The sequence below is a fragment of the Vicugna pacos genome, chromosome 23 (assembly GCF_048564905.1).
Source record: "Vicugna pacos chromosome 23, VicPac4, whole genome shotgun sequence".
Lineage (NCBI taxonomy): Eukaryota > Metazoa > Chordata > Mammalia > Artiodactyla > Camelidae > Vicugna > Vicugna pacos.
Genome location: NC_133009.1, coordinates 18,238,966 through 18,254,386, shown reverse-complemented (window position 1 = coordinate 18,254,386; position 15,421 = coordinate 18,238,966). Strand labels below are relative to the sequence as shown.

At 35.5% G+C, this 15,421-nt stretch overlaps 1 protein-coding gene across 18 annotated transcripts in view; it reads right to left on the bottom strand.

Moving 5' to 3' along the window:
- SDCCAG8 (SHH signaling and ciliogenesis regulator SDCCAG8) overlaps nt 1-15,421 on the bottom strand; it is a 184,761-nt gene that overhangs the window by 131,207 nt on the left and 38,133 nt on the right. For all 18 annotated transcript variants that reach the window (XR_012063534.1, XR_012063535.1, XR_012063533.1 and 15 more), the window contains exons 11-12: nt 6,901-7,035; nt 2,872-2,988 (exon numbers count right to left, since the gene is read on the bottom strand). Coding sequence is in view for 13 of the 18 variants with exons in the window: in XM_072948581.1 (XP_072804682.1) it covers nt 2,872-2,988; nt 6,901-7,035 (252 nt within the window). In the remaining 5 variants the exon portion in view is untranslated. The remainder of the gene's footprint in view (nt 1-2,871; nt 2,989-6,900; nt 7,036-15,421) is intronic.

The window sequence follows — 15,421 nt, the reverse complement described above, 5'->3', positions numbered from 1 at the left end:
GGGTGAAATAACATAATGTCTGAGCAAAAGGAAAAGAGGAGGAAGAAGATAGAAGAGGAGGAGGAAGGAGAGAAGATGGAGAAGAAAAGGATGACAATGAAGATGACAAAGAAGATGAAGAAGGAGAAGAGAAAAAAAATGTGAGGTAGATGGAATAGGATGGGCAAAATAAGAAGCCTCGGTGATGGAGACATGGAAATCCATTGTAATGTTCTCTTTGTCTTCCTATATGTTTCTAAATTCCCATAAGTTTGTGAGTGTGTGTTTGTGTATAACTGTTGCCTACAAAAAATTTCTAACAGAAATCAGAGTACATATTTTTCATTCTCCTCCATACCAAATGTCTTTTTCTTTCTTTTCTTTCTTTCTTTCCTTTTCTTTTCTCTTCTTTTTTTTTTTTTTTTTTTTGATGCAGGAAGCTTCCTCTGAGGCTGACAGGAGCTCTCTAAGCTAAAGAGATACAAAGGAGTTGATGGGAAGGAGAATTCGCCCATCGGTTCATGACACAATAAAAAAAAGAAAAGGAGAAAATGGGAGGAAGAGATTGCCATTGTTACTCTTCTAACCTTTCCTTCTAATTATGCCAGAGTCAGGACTCGGGTCAGGAGGAAAATGATTCTGGTGGTCAACCATTTGCCCTATTTTGTATACATCAAAAAAGCTCTTGTTTTCACCACATTCCAATCTGACAGTTTCCCACCTACTTAAAAATGTACCAAGAGGCCAGATTAACAAAAATATAAATAAAATGACTATATTGCAAGGAACACCTTGTTTGTAAACACAGACATTGCTTTTGCGTTATTCTGAATTGCATGATATGACACTTTAAAAGTAAAATATGCTTTATACTCTTAGAGGTATTTCAGATAAATGTTCAACATGCTCAGCTTTTAAAAGTTAAATGTAAATTTCTCTCCTGAGTGCAGATGGTGGCCAAGCAAAGTAGCTCTTGGGCCTTAAAGACAGAAGGTCAGGTCATGGCTGAAAGACAAAGAACAATTGCTGCCTTGCTCCTCCAGATCACCCATGGAATGAGACACCACTACTTTCTTTTTTGAAACTGTCTGTTCAATACAAAACAGTTACAAAGAGTACCTATAACATTTCCTCAAATTCTGTCCAAAAAAAAAAAAATAGGAGTAAGCACATCACATCACAAATATCTTGTAACTGTTCACAGGTTTTATTCCTAATTCTCTGATCTCCTAAAAAGGCACATCTCTATCTAAAAATAACACTAAAATTATGAAGAATAACTGTTAATGTTCCACTATTTAGCAGGAAATATTTACAAAAGAAAACTGTTCCTTTTCAAATCCTGCAGCTTTAGCCTCCACATCATTACTGGTTAATTAAAATGAGATATAGTAATAAGAGACAAATGTTACAAATACTTCTACGTGTTATTCATTTACAAGTGATACTATAATCTTACTGCTCCTCTAGTGTTTTTCCTCTCTGGAATAATGTAATGTAATTTTTAAATAACTCACAGGCTCTTCCTTACTATATTTTTCTAGTTAGTCCAAAATGTTATGGTAGCAGATACCACAGAATAACAAAAAAGGTATCTAATAATGCTAGTCAGCAAGCCAAAACATTATCTTTTTTAAAAAAGTCATAATATATCAGAAAAGAGAAGTTCTGTGTTGGTTGGTAATACCAGACCTTTAGTTTCTGATAGAAAGGATTTTTAATTCTATTATCAGGCACGCCCCCAACTGGATGGAATAAAATAGTCTCATTATTTGTACATGTTAATAATGAAAATCCTTCTGAAAATTTAAAACTCATTATACTACTTTGAATATAGTGGTACAAAAGCAGAATTTGATTTTGGTTGTTTAGATTTTAATTTAGTGCCAGAGATTTCACTTACAACTTGAAAACCTTTTTGTACTTAGTACAAATTCATTATCACTTTCATTGTCAATACTTTTCCCAATTATCTTTGCATTGTTTGCAAAGAGAGTTGATTGGCTTGAAAAGGAAATATGTTGGAAAATATGGTAAAAAGTGTTGAACTAGAAATATATATTTTTGTAGAAATCTACTTATGGTTACCTAATTTTAAATTATAGCGATTTCTTTAAAATAATAACACAGAACTCAGTCTTATTTTAATTGAATAGATTTAGCAACCCGCTTTCACTGAATACAAAGATTGAAAGCTTTCAATGCTTTGTACTATAACATAAAATTAGAAAATCGAAAGTCACTCTATTAGAACTGCCTCTCTAGAAACTTCATTTACATTGTCAATTAAAATTAGAATATCTACATGATCACAAAAAAGATGTAATGTAAAACAGCTGTTCCAACTGAAATTAAAGTAAGCAGCATTTTTCCCTTAACATTTGTAATTTCACTGTATTTAGGCTTCCTGAGCAAAAGTATTCATGGTTATCTTAGTTAAAACTGGTCTCACTCTGCCAACAATCAATTTGATTGACATATTTACATATCAACTCATCTCATCTTACAAATTTTAAACTTTTTCACTTAAAATTGGATTCAAGTTGGCATCTTTCAAGAACTTTATGTACATATATTTTAGGTTCAAACTGTGCATTAGAACATTTTTTTTTTACTTTTGTAAGTAATAGATACACATATCCAAATGTATATTTATGACCTGTCAGATTGGAATCGTATATTCATGCAGTTGTAGTCTCATAATTTCATATGGAAGGTGATAATTTTAGGCAACTGTAAGTGAAATTCTTTTACTAGTATAAACTGGATCACTCCATTAGTTAGAAACAATGTGATAGAAATAAACGACTTAAGAATAAAACCACAACAACTTCAGAAAAAAACATTAGTTATGTCTTTAATTGCTGCAGTTATGCTTTTATCATCTCTTACCTGATCTTTAATTTCAAGATCTCTTATAGTTTTGGTTCTGTACTCTCTCTGCTCCTTTTCTGCCTCATCTTTCTCCATTTTGGTTTTATTCAATTGATAACGCATTTCTTCACACACCTGTTAGATTATAAAAACTAGATCAGTAGCTGCTGGAATCTACCAGGAAATGCCTGCAATTAGATCTTTTGGTGCCCCCTAGAGGTCATATAAATAAAGTACAACAGAACTTTTCTAAGAATGGCATTTTCTATTAGCATATTCAATATATTCTGCTAAAATGAGGCAATATCAGGTATTAGTGAGTCTAACAATTTCAGATTACAGATAAAGAAATACATGGCTAGGGTATTTAAATAATATTTCTAAGATTTTTTGATGTAAAATAGTTTCAATTGCATATTATGTAAAATGCACTATCATCTCACTTTGAACCAGGTAAAATTATTAATTAAAGTATCAATTATTTATTTATGTTATTATTCTATGTTATTATTCATTCAAATTATTATGGTTAAATAGATACTTTATATTATAAGCTTTTCCTTAATAGACTTTATCAGCTAAGTTTTTATTTAAGGAAATTTATAAAGGAATTTTTCTGCTAGTAAACTATATTATTAATATTCAGGTATAGAATACCCAGTCAGTATTTACCACAAATTTTGCAGATAATGTCAATCTCACCATGTACAATACTATGTATTTAAGTTAAGGAAGGTTGTCTAGTGAAAGTCATAGTCTGGAACTAAGCCCACTCTGCTTTTATAACTACGGCATTTGATATAAAAGGAAAATATATACTTAAGTGAAATGACTTTGATATATCATTAAATAACAAACACATATATTATCTTAAAATTGTGTATTACACTTTAAACAATTTTTTTTCTATCTAGGGCATCTTCAGACATAAATATGTTTGGAAAATGCAATCAGCAAATAAATATAAATAAAGAAGTTATGAACCTTTGAGATAACTGAGAACCTGCAGAGAGATCAAGTAACACAGAAGTCTCTAAGTCAGCTTCTAAGCTACAAATACAAGTTTTTAAAAATCATGTATCATCCAATAGCTATACTTGTTCGAAATTTTTGAATTTTGGTAGTTCTCCAAAAATGATCATTAGAACTTCAGAAATTAGTTTCGTCATTATTGAGGTGTTAGAATATTATAAAACCTATATGCATTTCCTATGTTCAAATAAAAAATATTTTAAAAAATGAATCTGTATTCAAAAGTTATATAAGACATAAGAAAAACTCAGTAAGCTTCTCCCCAGTGATCCTAAAAAAGCTAGAAAAAGAATATAATTACTAAAAACTGTATTTGAAATTCAAATGCCTTCAGTGTGTTAGTTGACCTCTCGCATTTCAAAAAAATAATTCACAAAAAGTTATTAGAGTGCAATAAAATTTAAAAATTAGGAATGACAAAAAAATCAGAGGGGCCCTAACTGACTTTTTTCACTGTTCCAATCTATTTGGATTTACATATAGGAATGAAATTAAAGAATCCAAATTGTAATAACAGAACATAATAATTACATAGCCATGGTGTTTATAACCCAACACCAATACAAAATTATTGTAAGTAATAAATATTCAAACATTGGGTCCTATTTAGAATAATTTCATCCCTTAATTTTAGTTTTAAGTCTCCTTGCCTCACTAATTTCTGTTTAGCATTTCTAAGTTCATCTATAACATTTAAATTTTACCTAAAATAAATCAACAAATTAAATTGAACCAGAATTGCACAGGTAAGGATACCATCAACAAAATGAAAAGACAACCTACAGAATGGGAGAAAATATTCGCAAATGATGTGACTGACAAGGGGCTAATTTCCATAATATACAAACAGCTCACACACTTCAATATAGAAGAAACAAGCAACCCAATCCAAAAATGGTCAGAAGACCTAAGCAAGCAATTCTCCAATGAAGACATACAAATGGCCAACAGGCACATGATAAAATGCTCAGCATCGCTAATTATCAGAGAAATGCAGATCAAAACTACAATGAAATATCACCTCACACCAGCCAGAATGGCCATCACTGAAAAGTCTACAAATGATAGATGCTGGAAAGGGTGTGGAAAAAAGGGAACCCTCCTGTACTGTTGGTGGGACTGTAGATTGGTGCTGCCACTATGGAGGACAGTATGGAAGTTCCTTAAAAAACTAAAAACAGACTTACCATGCGATCCAGCAATCCCACTCCTGGGCATATATCCGGAGAAAAATAAAATGCAAAAAGACATATGCACCCCAATGTTCATAGTGGCACTATTTATGATAGCCAAGACATGGAAACAACCAAATGTCCATCAACATATGACTGGATAAAGAAGATGTGGTATATTATACAATGGAACACTACTCAGTCATAAAAAAGAATAAAATAATGCCATTTGCAGCAATATAGATGGACCTGAAGACCATCATTCTAAGTGAAGTGGGCCGGAAAGAGGAAGAAAAATGCCATATGACATCACTTATATGAAGAATCTAAAAAATAATAACATTAATAATAAGGACACAAATGAACTACTTATTATTTATAACTAAGATGATTGATTTCTTGAATATGTGTAAGCACATCTGACCATCCTTTATGATTGGATTACTATACCATTTTATGATTCTTATTTTGTAGTTGGCTTTATTCCTTTGATAACTATGTAAGTTCAAAAAGCTAAAGCTCTAATCTGTTCTTAGAAACAATAATTAGTACATATATGTAAACTAAAAAAAAATGCAGTATACTGTATATATGTATTTACATGCAATATAATATTATGTGCAGTATAATATAATATTATTACAGTAATAATTCTACCTAATAAAACAGAAAAAGGAAAAAAATTAAACAAATTGAACCAGAATTATATTATCTCAGGGTTGGAAGCAACTTCAAGACCCTTCTCTGATACTGAGTCTTTTTGGACAGTCCTAAAGACAGAGTATTCTTTACTATACCACATTTCAACAGAAAGTTTTCTCCCATAATGAACAGAAAATCCTCACCATAGCTTTCACCTATATATCCAGGTTAACCATTTCCATCTTTCTCCACCAATTTTCTTACTTCGACGCCTACCTCGATACAAACACATCAATTACATTGGCAAATCTGACCCATTAAGCTTCTATATTAGCTAGCTTGAATTTTAGAAAGCAAATGAAGAACTACAAAAATTCAATGCAGAAAAAAAGAAAAAACAGGCTTCCTTTCCTAATACGTATTAAAGTTAATTTAAACCGCTGAGTTATGAAGCAGTAAAGGCATTAAAAATGTGTCAACATTTAGGAAAAGATATTGAGAAGTAAAATGCTATATGAAATGGGTATGCATTTTAACAAAATTATCTGTGTATGCATTAATGAAAAATAAACTCATTTAATTTATTACATCATGAATGCATATATTTAGTTACTTAGTTTTAAAGCAATGATTACTGAAGACTACATAGACTTCTATTGTTTCTTAAATATGTTAAACATTTTAGTTCTTGGTTTGCAGGTTTGTGATGCCCGTAGTCCAGGCAGTGTGGTATCACAGTGTAAAGTATAAATTTAAGGACCAATAAAATAAGAAGTTGGGGTATTGGAATCTTGATTTTAGAGACCAGGTCTGAAAAGGAATGAGAGGTGGAGAATTTTTTTATGTTAAGTGCATTTTTCATGCTATAAATGTTTGTCTTTTAGTGTTAGTAAAGACCAAATCTATGCTATACCTGGCAAAAAATTACTCCTAATGGACTAATTTAGAAATACAAGTTTTACCAAATATTCAATAATTAAAGTAATAAAACTTACTTATTTACAAGTTTGTCTCAGCACCCAGCACCCAGCAAAGGGCCTGCTGATAATAAGAAAACGTCTGCGGAATGACCATTATGTGGACCTTATTATCTTGACATAAAATTTTTCTACTCCAAACTTCCTTCTGAGCTTTCTACATTCCGAGAAAATTTTCAAAGAAAATACTTAAGCAGTTAGCAAACTAAAGTCTCTCTTTGTACCTTTGTGACATCCATTTCCTGGGAAGCAAGCTGGTTTTTAATTTCCTCGAGTTGATTAACAGCTGAAATCTTCTCTCTTGTAAGCTTTTCCACCTGGGCCTCCAGTTGGGCAACATTCTGAGACACGGTCAACATCTGTAAGAGGAAATAAAAGTCCTAAATGATAATGTCATTTGACAAAGTAATTATTTAAAATATCTTGAATTTAATAGAGTCTCAGCATGGCGACTGGGCCCTCTCTGTAAGTAATTTCTCTGTGGATTGAGTATCTCCATTACTCTACCTTCTCAACTCATCTAACTTTTTGTTTTGGTTTGGGGGGGTGGTAATTATATTTATTTATTTGGCTAGCTATTTTGATGGAGGTACTGGGGATTGAACTCAGGACCTCGTACATGCTAGGCATGTACTCTACCACCAAGCTACACCCTCCCCACTTCAACTATCTTTCCTGATTTAAAGATACACTTCCCTCCTATTCATTCCCTAGTCTTCACCCTCATTTTGGAAAACATATAACAAGATGATAAAAGCAAAGTTTGGGCTGAAACTCTAAGGTGACAGATATCAGACACCCAAGTATGTTATGGGAAAAACTGACATGAATAAATTTCAGAGGAGATGCCAAGAAATCAGATCACTCTTAAACTTCTCCCACCCACATGGAAGATATAAAAGGACAGCTTGGGAGAGCTGCAGAGGCAGGTACTTTTAGAGAGAGCAACCGGTGTTCTATGAATCCCACTCCTCTTCCCTCAACGCCAGCTAAGACCAGGGTCTGTGTGGCTCTGTTTGTTGGTATAACCCCTCCCGCCCTCTCATTCTCCAGCTATCAGTCTTCCTCTTGCCGGGTTCCTTTCAGCCACTATCTCCTCTCCTCCAGGAAGGCTTTCTTGACCTCTAGCTCCCAGCACAAAATAGGAACCCCTTCATAACTCTTGGCTGATATTCAGCTAATGTGTATTGGGACAGTCACGCCCATGTTTTGCAGCTGGCATCCACCCTCACCGATTATGGCCCATGCGGTCCCGGCGGTTTGATGTTCTGACTCTCACTCTGGCACGCGCTCCTACAACAACCCCTGTATATCTCTACGTACGTGCCTCTAGCACAGCACTTATCACACCACACTGCTTTTAGTTGTCTGTTTCCTCATTAGACTGGAAGTTCCTCAAGGACATGTTCCTCAAAAGGTATGATGTTTAATGTTTGATGAATGAATGAATCATTAGAATAAATGGCTTTTCTGGGAGACTCTAGGGATATCAGGCTCTTAGTTTCTCTTCCCAGAGTTAGAAATGCTTTCTAGACCTTAGATTTAACTTTTATAGTTTTCGTTTGCAATTGTATTATACTCTGCTCCAGTAAGTTGGATTTTTCTAGGCCCTTAATTTCTCATTTACATTAGCAGTTTTAAAGTGATTAAGAAGTACTACCTCACCCCAGAGCAAAACATATAGCAACATCTATCAGTTTTCAATCAGTCAAAACAAAAGCTGGTAACAAATGTGAAATAATAATTTTTGAAACCTACCATTTTATACTAATATGGGTGTGAATTCAGTTTTTTATATAAATATAAAAATACATTTATTTTAATATAATATGCATTTTATAAAAAGGTGATCATATTGTGTGCTGTCTTGTGTGCTAATCTTTCAAAGAAATGTTATGCATTTATTTTACAATATCATATTTTTTAAATTGAAGTATAGTTGATGTACAATATTATATGTTACAGGTATACAATATGGCAATTCACAAAGTTTTAAAGGTTATACTCCATTTATAGTTATTATAAAATACTGGCTGTATTCCCCATGTTGTATAGTACATCCTTGAAGCTTATTTTATACCTGATAGTTTGTAACTCTTAATCCTCCACCTCCATCTTGCACCCCCCCACCCTCTCCCCACTAGTAACCACTAGTTCCTTCTCTACCTCTGTGAGTCTGTTTCTTTTCTGTTATATTCACTAGTTTGTTGTATTTTTTTGGATTCCACATGTAAGTGATAGCTCATAATATTTCTCATTCTTTGTCTGACTTATTTCACTTAGCATAATGCCCTCCAAGTTCATCCATGCTGTACATCAGAAGCTAATACAATATTTTAAATTAACCGTACATCTGTTAAAAAGCAAACAAACAAATAACCAACCCATTTAAAATATGGGCAGAAGAATTGTGCAGCTCCATTTTTTCTAAAAGAGGAAATGCAGATGGCCAACAGGAGCATGGGAAGTTGCTCAACATCACTAATACCAGGGAAATGCAAATCAAAATCACAGTGAGATATTATCTCACCTGCAGAATGTCCATCATCAAAAAGAACACAAATAACAAATGTTGGCAAGGATGTGGAGCAAAGGGAATCCTTGCACACTGTTGGTGGGAATGTAAATTGGTGCAACCACTATGGAAAACAATATGGAGGTTTCTCAAAAACCTAAAAATAAAACCATCATATGGCCCAGCAATTCCACTCCTGGGAATACATCCAAGAAAAACAAAAATGTTAATTCAAAGATATATACACCCTGCTATTAACAGCAACATTATTTATAGTTGCTAAGATATAGAAGCATCCCAAGTGCACATCAATAGATGAATGAATAAAGAAGATGTAGCATATATATGTAATGGAATACAACTCACTCATAAAAAAGAAGGATATTTGGCCATTTGCAGCCTTTCATTCACTTTTTTAAAAACTTTTTTTAACTTTTAAAACCAGAATTTTATAACTGGCATAAACATTTCCATTACATCAAAAACAACAAAATACCTAGAAATAAACATAACCAAGGAAATTACCTATACTCTGAAAACTGTAAAACACTGATGAAGGAAATTGAAAATGATACAAAGAAATGGAAAGATATCTTGTGGTCTTGAATTAGAAGAATCAGCATTATCAAAATGGCCATACTATCCAAAGCAATAAATAGATCCAATGCAACCCACGTCAAAATATTCAGGACATTTTTCACAGAACTAGAACAATTCTAAAATTTATATGAAACCATAAAAGACCCAAAATTGCTAAAGCAGTCTTTTGTAAGTCTTTTTTTCACTTTCTTCTTTTTGTTCTCTTTTCTTATAATTTGATGACTAGAGAAGTTCTTTTAACATTTGTTGTAAAGCTGGTTTGGTGGTGCTGAATTCTTTTAGCTTTTGATTTCTCCATCAAATCTGAATGAGAGCCTTGCTGGATAGAGTAATATTAGTTGTAAGTTTTTCCCTTTCATCACTTTAAATATATCGTGCCATTCCCTTCTGTCCTATAAAGTTTCTGCTGAAAAATCAGCTGATAACCTTATTCGTTGCTTTTCTCTTGCTAATTTTAAAATTTTCTCCTTATCTTTAATTTTTGTCAATTTGATTACCATGTGACTTGGTGTGTTCCTCTTTGGATTGATCCTGTGTAGAACTCTCTGCGCTTCCCGGACTTAGGTGACTGTTTCCTTTCCCACATCGAGGAAGTTTTCACTTATTATCTCTCCAAAAATTTTCTCAGGTCCTTTCTCTCTCTCCTCTTTCTGGGACTCCTATAATGCAAATATTGGTGCACTTAATGTTGTCCCAGAGTTCTCTTAAACTATCCTCATTTCTTTCCATTCTTTTTTTTTTTTTTCTGTTCTGCAGTAGTGATTTCCACTAATCTGTCTTCTAGCTCATTGATCCACTCTTCTGCCTCATTTAGTCTATTCTTGATTCCTTCTAGTGTGTTACTCATTTCAGTGATTTTATTCTTCAACTCTATTCGGGTATTTTTTATATTTTCCAACTCTTTGCTAAAAAACTTTGCTCTACGCATCTATACTCCTCTTGAGTTCTCTGTACATCTTTGCCATCATTACTTTAAACTCTTTCTTGGGTAAATTGCCTATCTCCTTTTCACTTATTTTTCCTTCTGGGATTTTATCTTGTGCCTTGGCCTGGAAGATATTCCTCTGCCAGCTCATATTGTCTATCTTTCTATTTGTATTTTTAGGTAGTTTAGTTACATTTCTCGACCTTGGAGAAGTGGCCGTCTGTGGGAGACATCCTATGTGCCTCAGCAGTACACTCCTCTCTTGTTACCTAAGGGCCAGGGTCCAGCCAGTCCCAGTGTAGAGTCTGGCCTGTGTTTGTGGATTCCTTCCATAGGCTTTGGGGTTGTTGTTTTCTTACTTCTGGTATCTGCCCCCTGGTGGATGAGGATGGACTAGAGGCTTATGCAGGTTTCCTGGCAGGAGGAGTCAGTGTCTGCCCCCTGCTGGATGGAGCTTGGTCCTGGACCTCTGGTGGTTAGGGCTGTGTCTAGAGGCCTTTGCTGCTTAGAAAGGCTGCTGATGGGTGGGGCTGTGTTCCCACACAATACATTGTTTGGCTTGAGGCTTCCCAGCCCTTAAGCCCATAGGCTGTTGAGTGGGGCTGGGTCTTGGTGCTAAGGATCCAATCAAGATGTCAGCCTCTAGGAAAGCTCATGTAGATGAACAATCCTAGAATGTCTGCCACCAGCTTTTATATCCAGAGGAGACCCTCCAAAACCAGCAGGAAGGTCTGGCCCAGGTTCCTAAGAAATCACTGCCTCTGCTCTTAGACCTGGTGCACACGAGATTGTACATACATTTTCCAAGAGAACGACATCTCTGTTTCCCCTAGTCCCGTGGGGCTCCTGGAGTTAAGCCCCACTGGCCTTCAAAACCAGTTGTTCTAGGGTCTCCTCCTCCTTCCAGTGCTGGAACCCCAGGCTGGGGAGCCTGATGTAGAACTTAGAACTCTCACTCCTGTGGGACGGCCTCTGTGACTTAATTATTCTTCAGCTTGTGGGTCGCCCACCCAGGGGTTATGGGGCCCAATTATATCATGAGCGCACCCCTCCTACCGTCCTGCTTGGTTCCCTTTATGTTTCCAGGTGCAGAAGATCTTTTTTGCTCAGTTCCAGTCTTTTTTCCCTGATGGTTGTTTAGCAGTCAGTTGTGGTTTTGTTGTTGTCATGAGGAGAGGCGAACTCACAGTCCTCAGTTTTACAACTGAAATCAATAACTAAAATTTTGTAATAAAAATCAAGATTACCTTTGAACTATACCTAACTAAAGTTGACAATATGAAAATAATGAGCCCTTGTAGTGTTTTCTAGTTTAGGCCGTAGATGTATTAATTAGCTTTTCTGGGAATTATGCAGAATTGTACATTTAACTTATGGTTGTTTACATGTCCTTTTTATCACCAAAAGATTGGCTACAAGTCTATTTGCATATAAAATTACTTTTAATAATACCAAGCCACAAACTATCCTTATGTATATTATAATCTGAACCAAAAATTAAAGGTCAAAAGAAGTTAAATGTAACAAATAAAAAATGTTAACTGAATTTCCATTAATTTAAACATTCAAGTTCATGAGTATCCACATTATGAGTATATAATTATAGCTTTTCTGGAACCACACAATAGCAAAAAACTTTAATCACTAGCTACTAAAAATTATATATTCCTTATTTATGTGGAGCTACACCTTACGGTAAACATACTAATATTGTGTGGTTTTTTCCAAAATAAAGGTGCAGATATTTATTTTGCTAATTGTAAATTCTGAGTCAGTTTCTATGGCATGTAACAAATTGTACTCCTTCCATATGATTCCCTCCCTCTGCCACCCATCACTTCTTTCCTCTGCCCACTACCTGTCTGCTCCCTCCTGTCACCCACTTCCAGAGGCCTCCCCTCCTGTTGTCACACCTTCTTTTTCCCCATGCCCACCATCTGGAAGTCAACATTACACTGCAGGAGCTTCTCCATCCACATCTGTTGCAGAGACAGAAGTAACACAGACAGCTGCAACACTGCTGGATGTCCAGGGTGTTGACATCAGGTAAGTCCTTTAAACTTTGACAGGGGCAAGCAAAAGACAAGGACACCCAGGTTGGGGGAGCTTGATAGAAATTTCTACACTAAAGCAGCCCCTAATGTACTGAATGTGGTATAAAGTTGTACTCCCCACACAGGAGGTACAAGAATTAAGGATTCTAGCAATTGACTATTATCAAGGGAACCAACTGAGAAAAGTCATGAACCAAAGGGGGCATTCAATGAATAGATGATGAAGGACTGATTGAACTAACAAACTGAGTGGCTCAGTGCAATGAAGGACCATTACTGATGCCAACAGACAAACTCACAGCAAGTACTGCTCATGGGGGAATGATTCAAAATCTGTCTAGGTAGAAGGCATCTGTTCTCTGAGAGCTTCCCACACAAATGATATTTTAAAAGGAGTAAGAAGAGAGGAAAGAAGAAAAATAATAAGAAAGAAGGAAAATCTACAGGTCTAGTGAGCATTCCCACCACTAGGAAAACAAGGATGCCTGCTCCTGCACTAACTATGGGCACTTACCATGTTGTGATTAATTGTTCAGACTCCCTATTAGATTAACTTCCTGTGCTAGGCAGTGTGATATACATTTTCTCTTTTAACCCCCTTGAAGAGGAAATGGATTAATTTTCAGTTGAAAAAATGAGATTCAGAAAATTAAGTAATTTGCTTAAGTTCATTCAAGCTACTAACTAAAAAATAAAGCTGGGCTTTATATTAAAATCTGTCTGCTTTTACTAACACAAAGGTCCAAGAAATCTACCCAGTAAGGCTACTTCTCTGTTTCTCTAGATTAAGAACAATAGCCACAAGCTAAAATTTTTTAAATGTCTACTCTCAGCCAGGTGTCCTACTAGGTCCTTTCAAAACATTATCCTATTTAAACCTATCACTTCCTTGAGTAGATCAACTCCATTATTTACTCCTGTGAAATTTGGAGTGGTTAAATGAATTGTTCAAGGTCACAGAAAGGTCAAATTGTATTCAATGCTAAATCTTTTTACTCCAAAGCTACTTTCTGCCATTTCCTGAGAGAAAACCTGCTTCAGTGCTAGGATCACTTTCAGCTCTCTGTTCACACATCTTTATTTAGGGCAGGACATTGAGATTAAATGCCAACTAAGGCTTACTTGGGGCAAAAAAAAAAAAAAAAAAGACTCACACTCAGAAATGCATTGTATTTCATAGTACAGACTCCCAAAAATTCATCATTGGGAGACCATGAGAAGAGGTGGTATCAAGAACTCTGAAACATCAGTCAGAGAGGCCAGAGGAAGATTCTTCCAGGCAGTTGGGGGAAAGGTGGTATGGTAGAGAATCTGAGGAGAATAAAAGTGATCTGAAATAGTCCTTGGAAAACAGGTCTAAGACACCATCACTTCCCATCTGGACTATAGTAATTACCCACTGCCCCTAATCTCCAGGCATTTATTCTGATTCTCCTTCAAATTTATTGACAGACGATTTTTCTTAGCTATAAATGGTATCATGACACTGCCCAACTGAAAGCCATTCAATGGCTTTCCATCACTTTTTGGATAAACTTAAAAATCCTTCACACGGATTTAAAGACCATTCATGATTTGGTCTAGGCATACTTCTCCAAATTCATCTTCCACTACTCTGTCCCTTACGCTCCAGTCACCTGAGCCTTCTCTAAATTCCTAGAAAGTATGATACTTTCTAGCTTCAGAGCCTTGGGAGTCTTGTATTCCTCGGTCTGAAACTTCCCCTCAGCTCTTCACCTGACTTCTACTCAACCCTTTTGAGTCTCACTTGCAAAATGTCCTTCCCAGGAAAGTCCCTCATGACGGCTAGACTAAGATGCATCTGCCTGTTACACATCCTCACGGTACTCGATATTGCACCTTCATGCCTTTATCACAGTGGCAAAAACCCATCTGTGGAAGTATGTGTTTACTGGCTACCTCTCCCACTAGTCTGTAAGCTTCATGAGGGAACTGCATTGGTCCTGTGACTACCACATATCCAGGACCTACAATTAATATCTGCTGAATCCTGAATGAGTAAGAGAGACAATGCACAGGAGGACTGCTAGAGAGCACCGAGAGAACCACGGACATAGAAGACCGTAAGTGCACGGTGGTGACATCTGCAGGATTTTCTTCACCAGCTGAGATCACCAGTCCAGGTCAGAGAAGGTAGGTAGTTAGACTGATCTACAGTTAGGTTTTGACAGGCACAATTTTTTATAAAAGGATAAGGCAACAAGGATAAGATAACAAGGGAGTTTACTGTAAATGCCTCAAGTACGCATAAGACTTAAAACTCACTGGGCAGAACTTGGGATTTTTCTCTTTATATGGCCTCAGGCTTGCACACTGCCTTGCACACAGCAGTTACTCAGTAGCTATTTGCTGAATGAGTTAATTATCACATGGTGGAATATAATAAGACAGCATGTAAGGTATAAGCTGTGAGCCTGCTTTGAAAAAACAAAACAGGTAACTATTACTTGGGTTACTTCATGGACCACATCTTGCTCGATTTTACTCTATTGTAGGAACTTTAAAGCTAGGTTCCAGTAAACTCTGTATTCTAGTTTGTTACTGTTTTTCAAACACTGCCTATTTCATGTAATCTGTTCCTTTTGCCTCTAATTTCTCCCTTCCATTTATACTCATTATTCATCATGCAA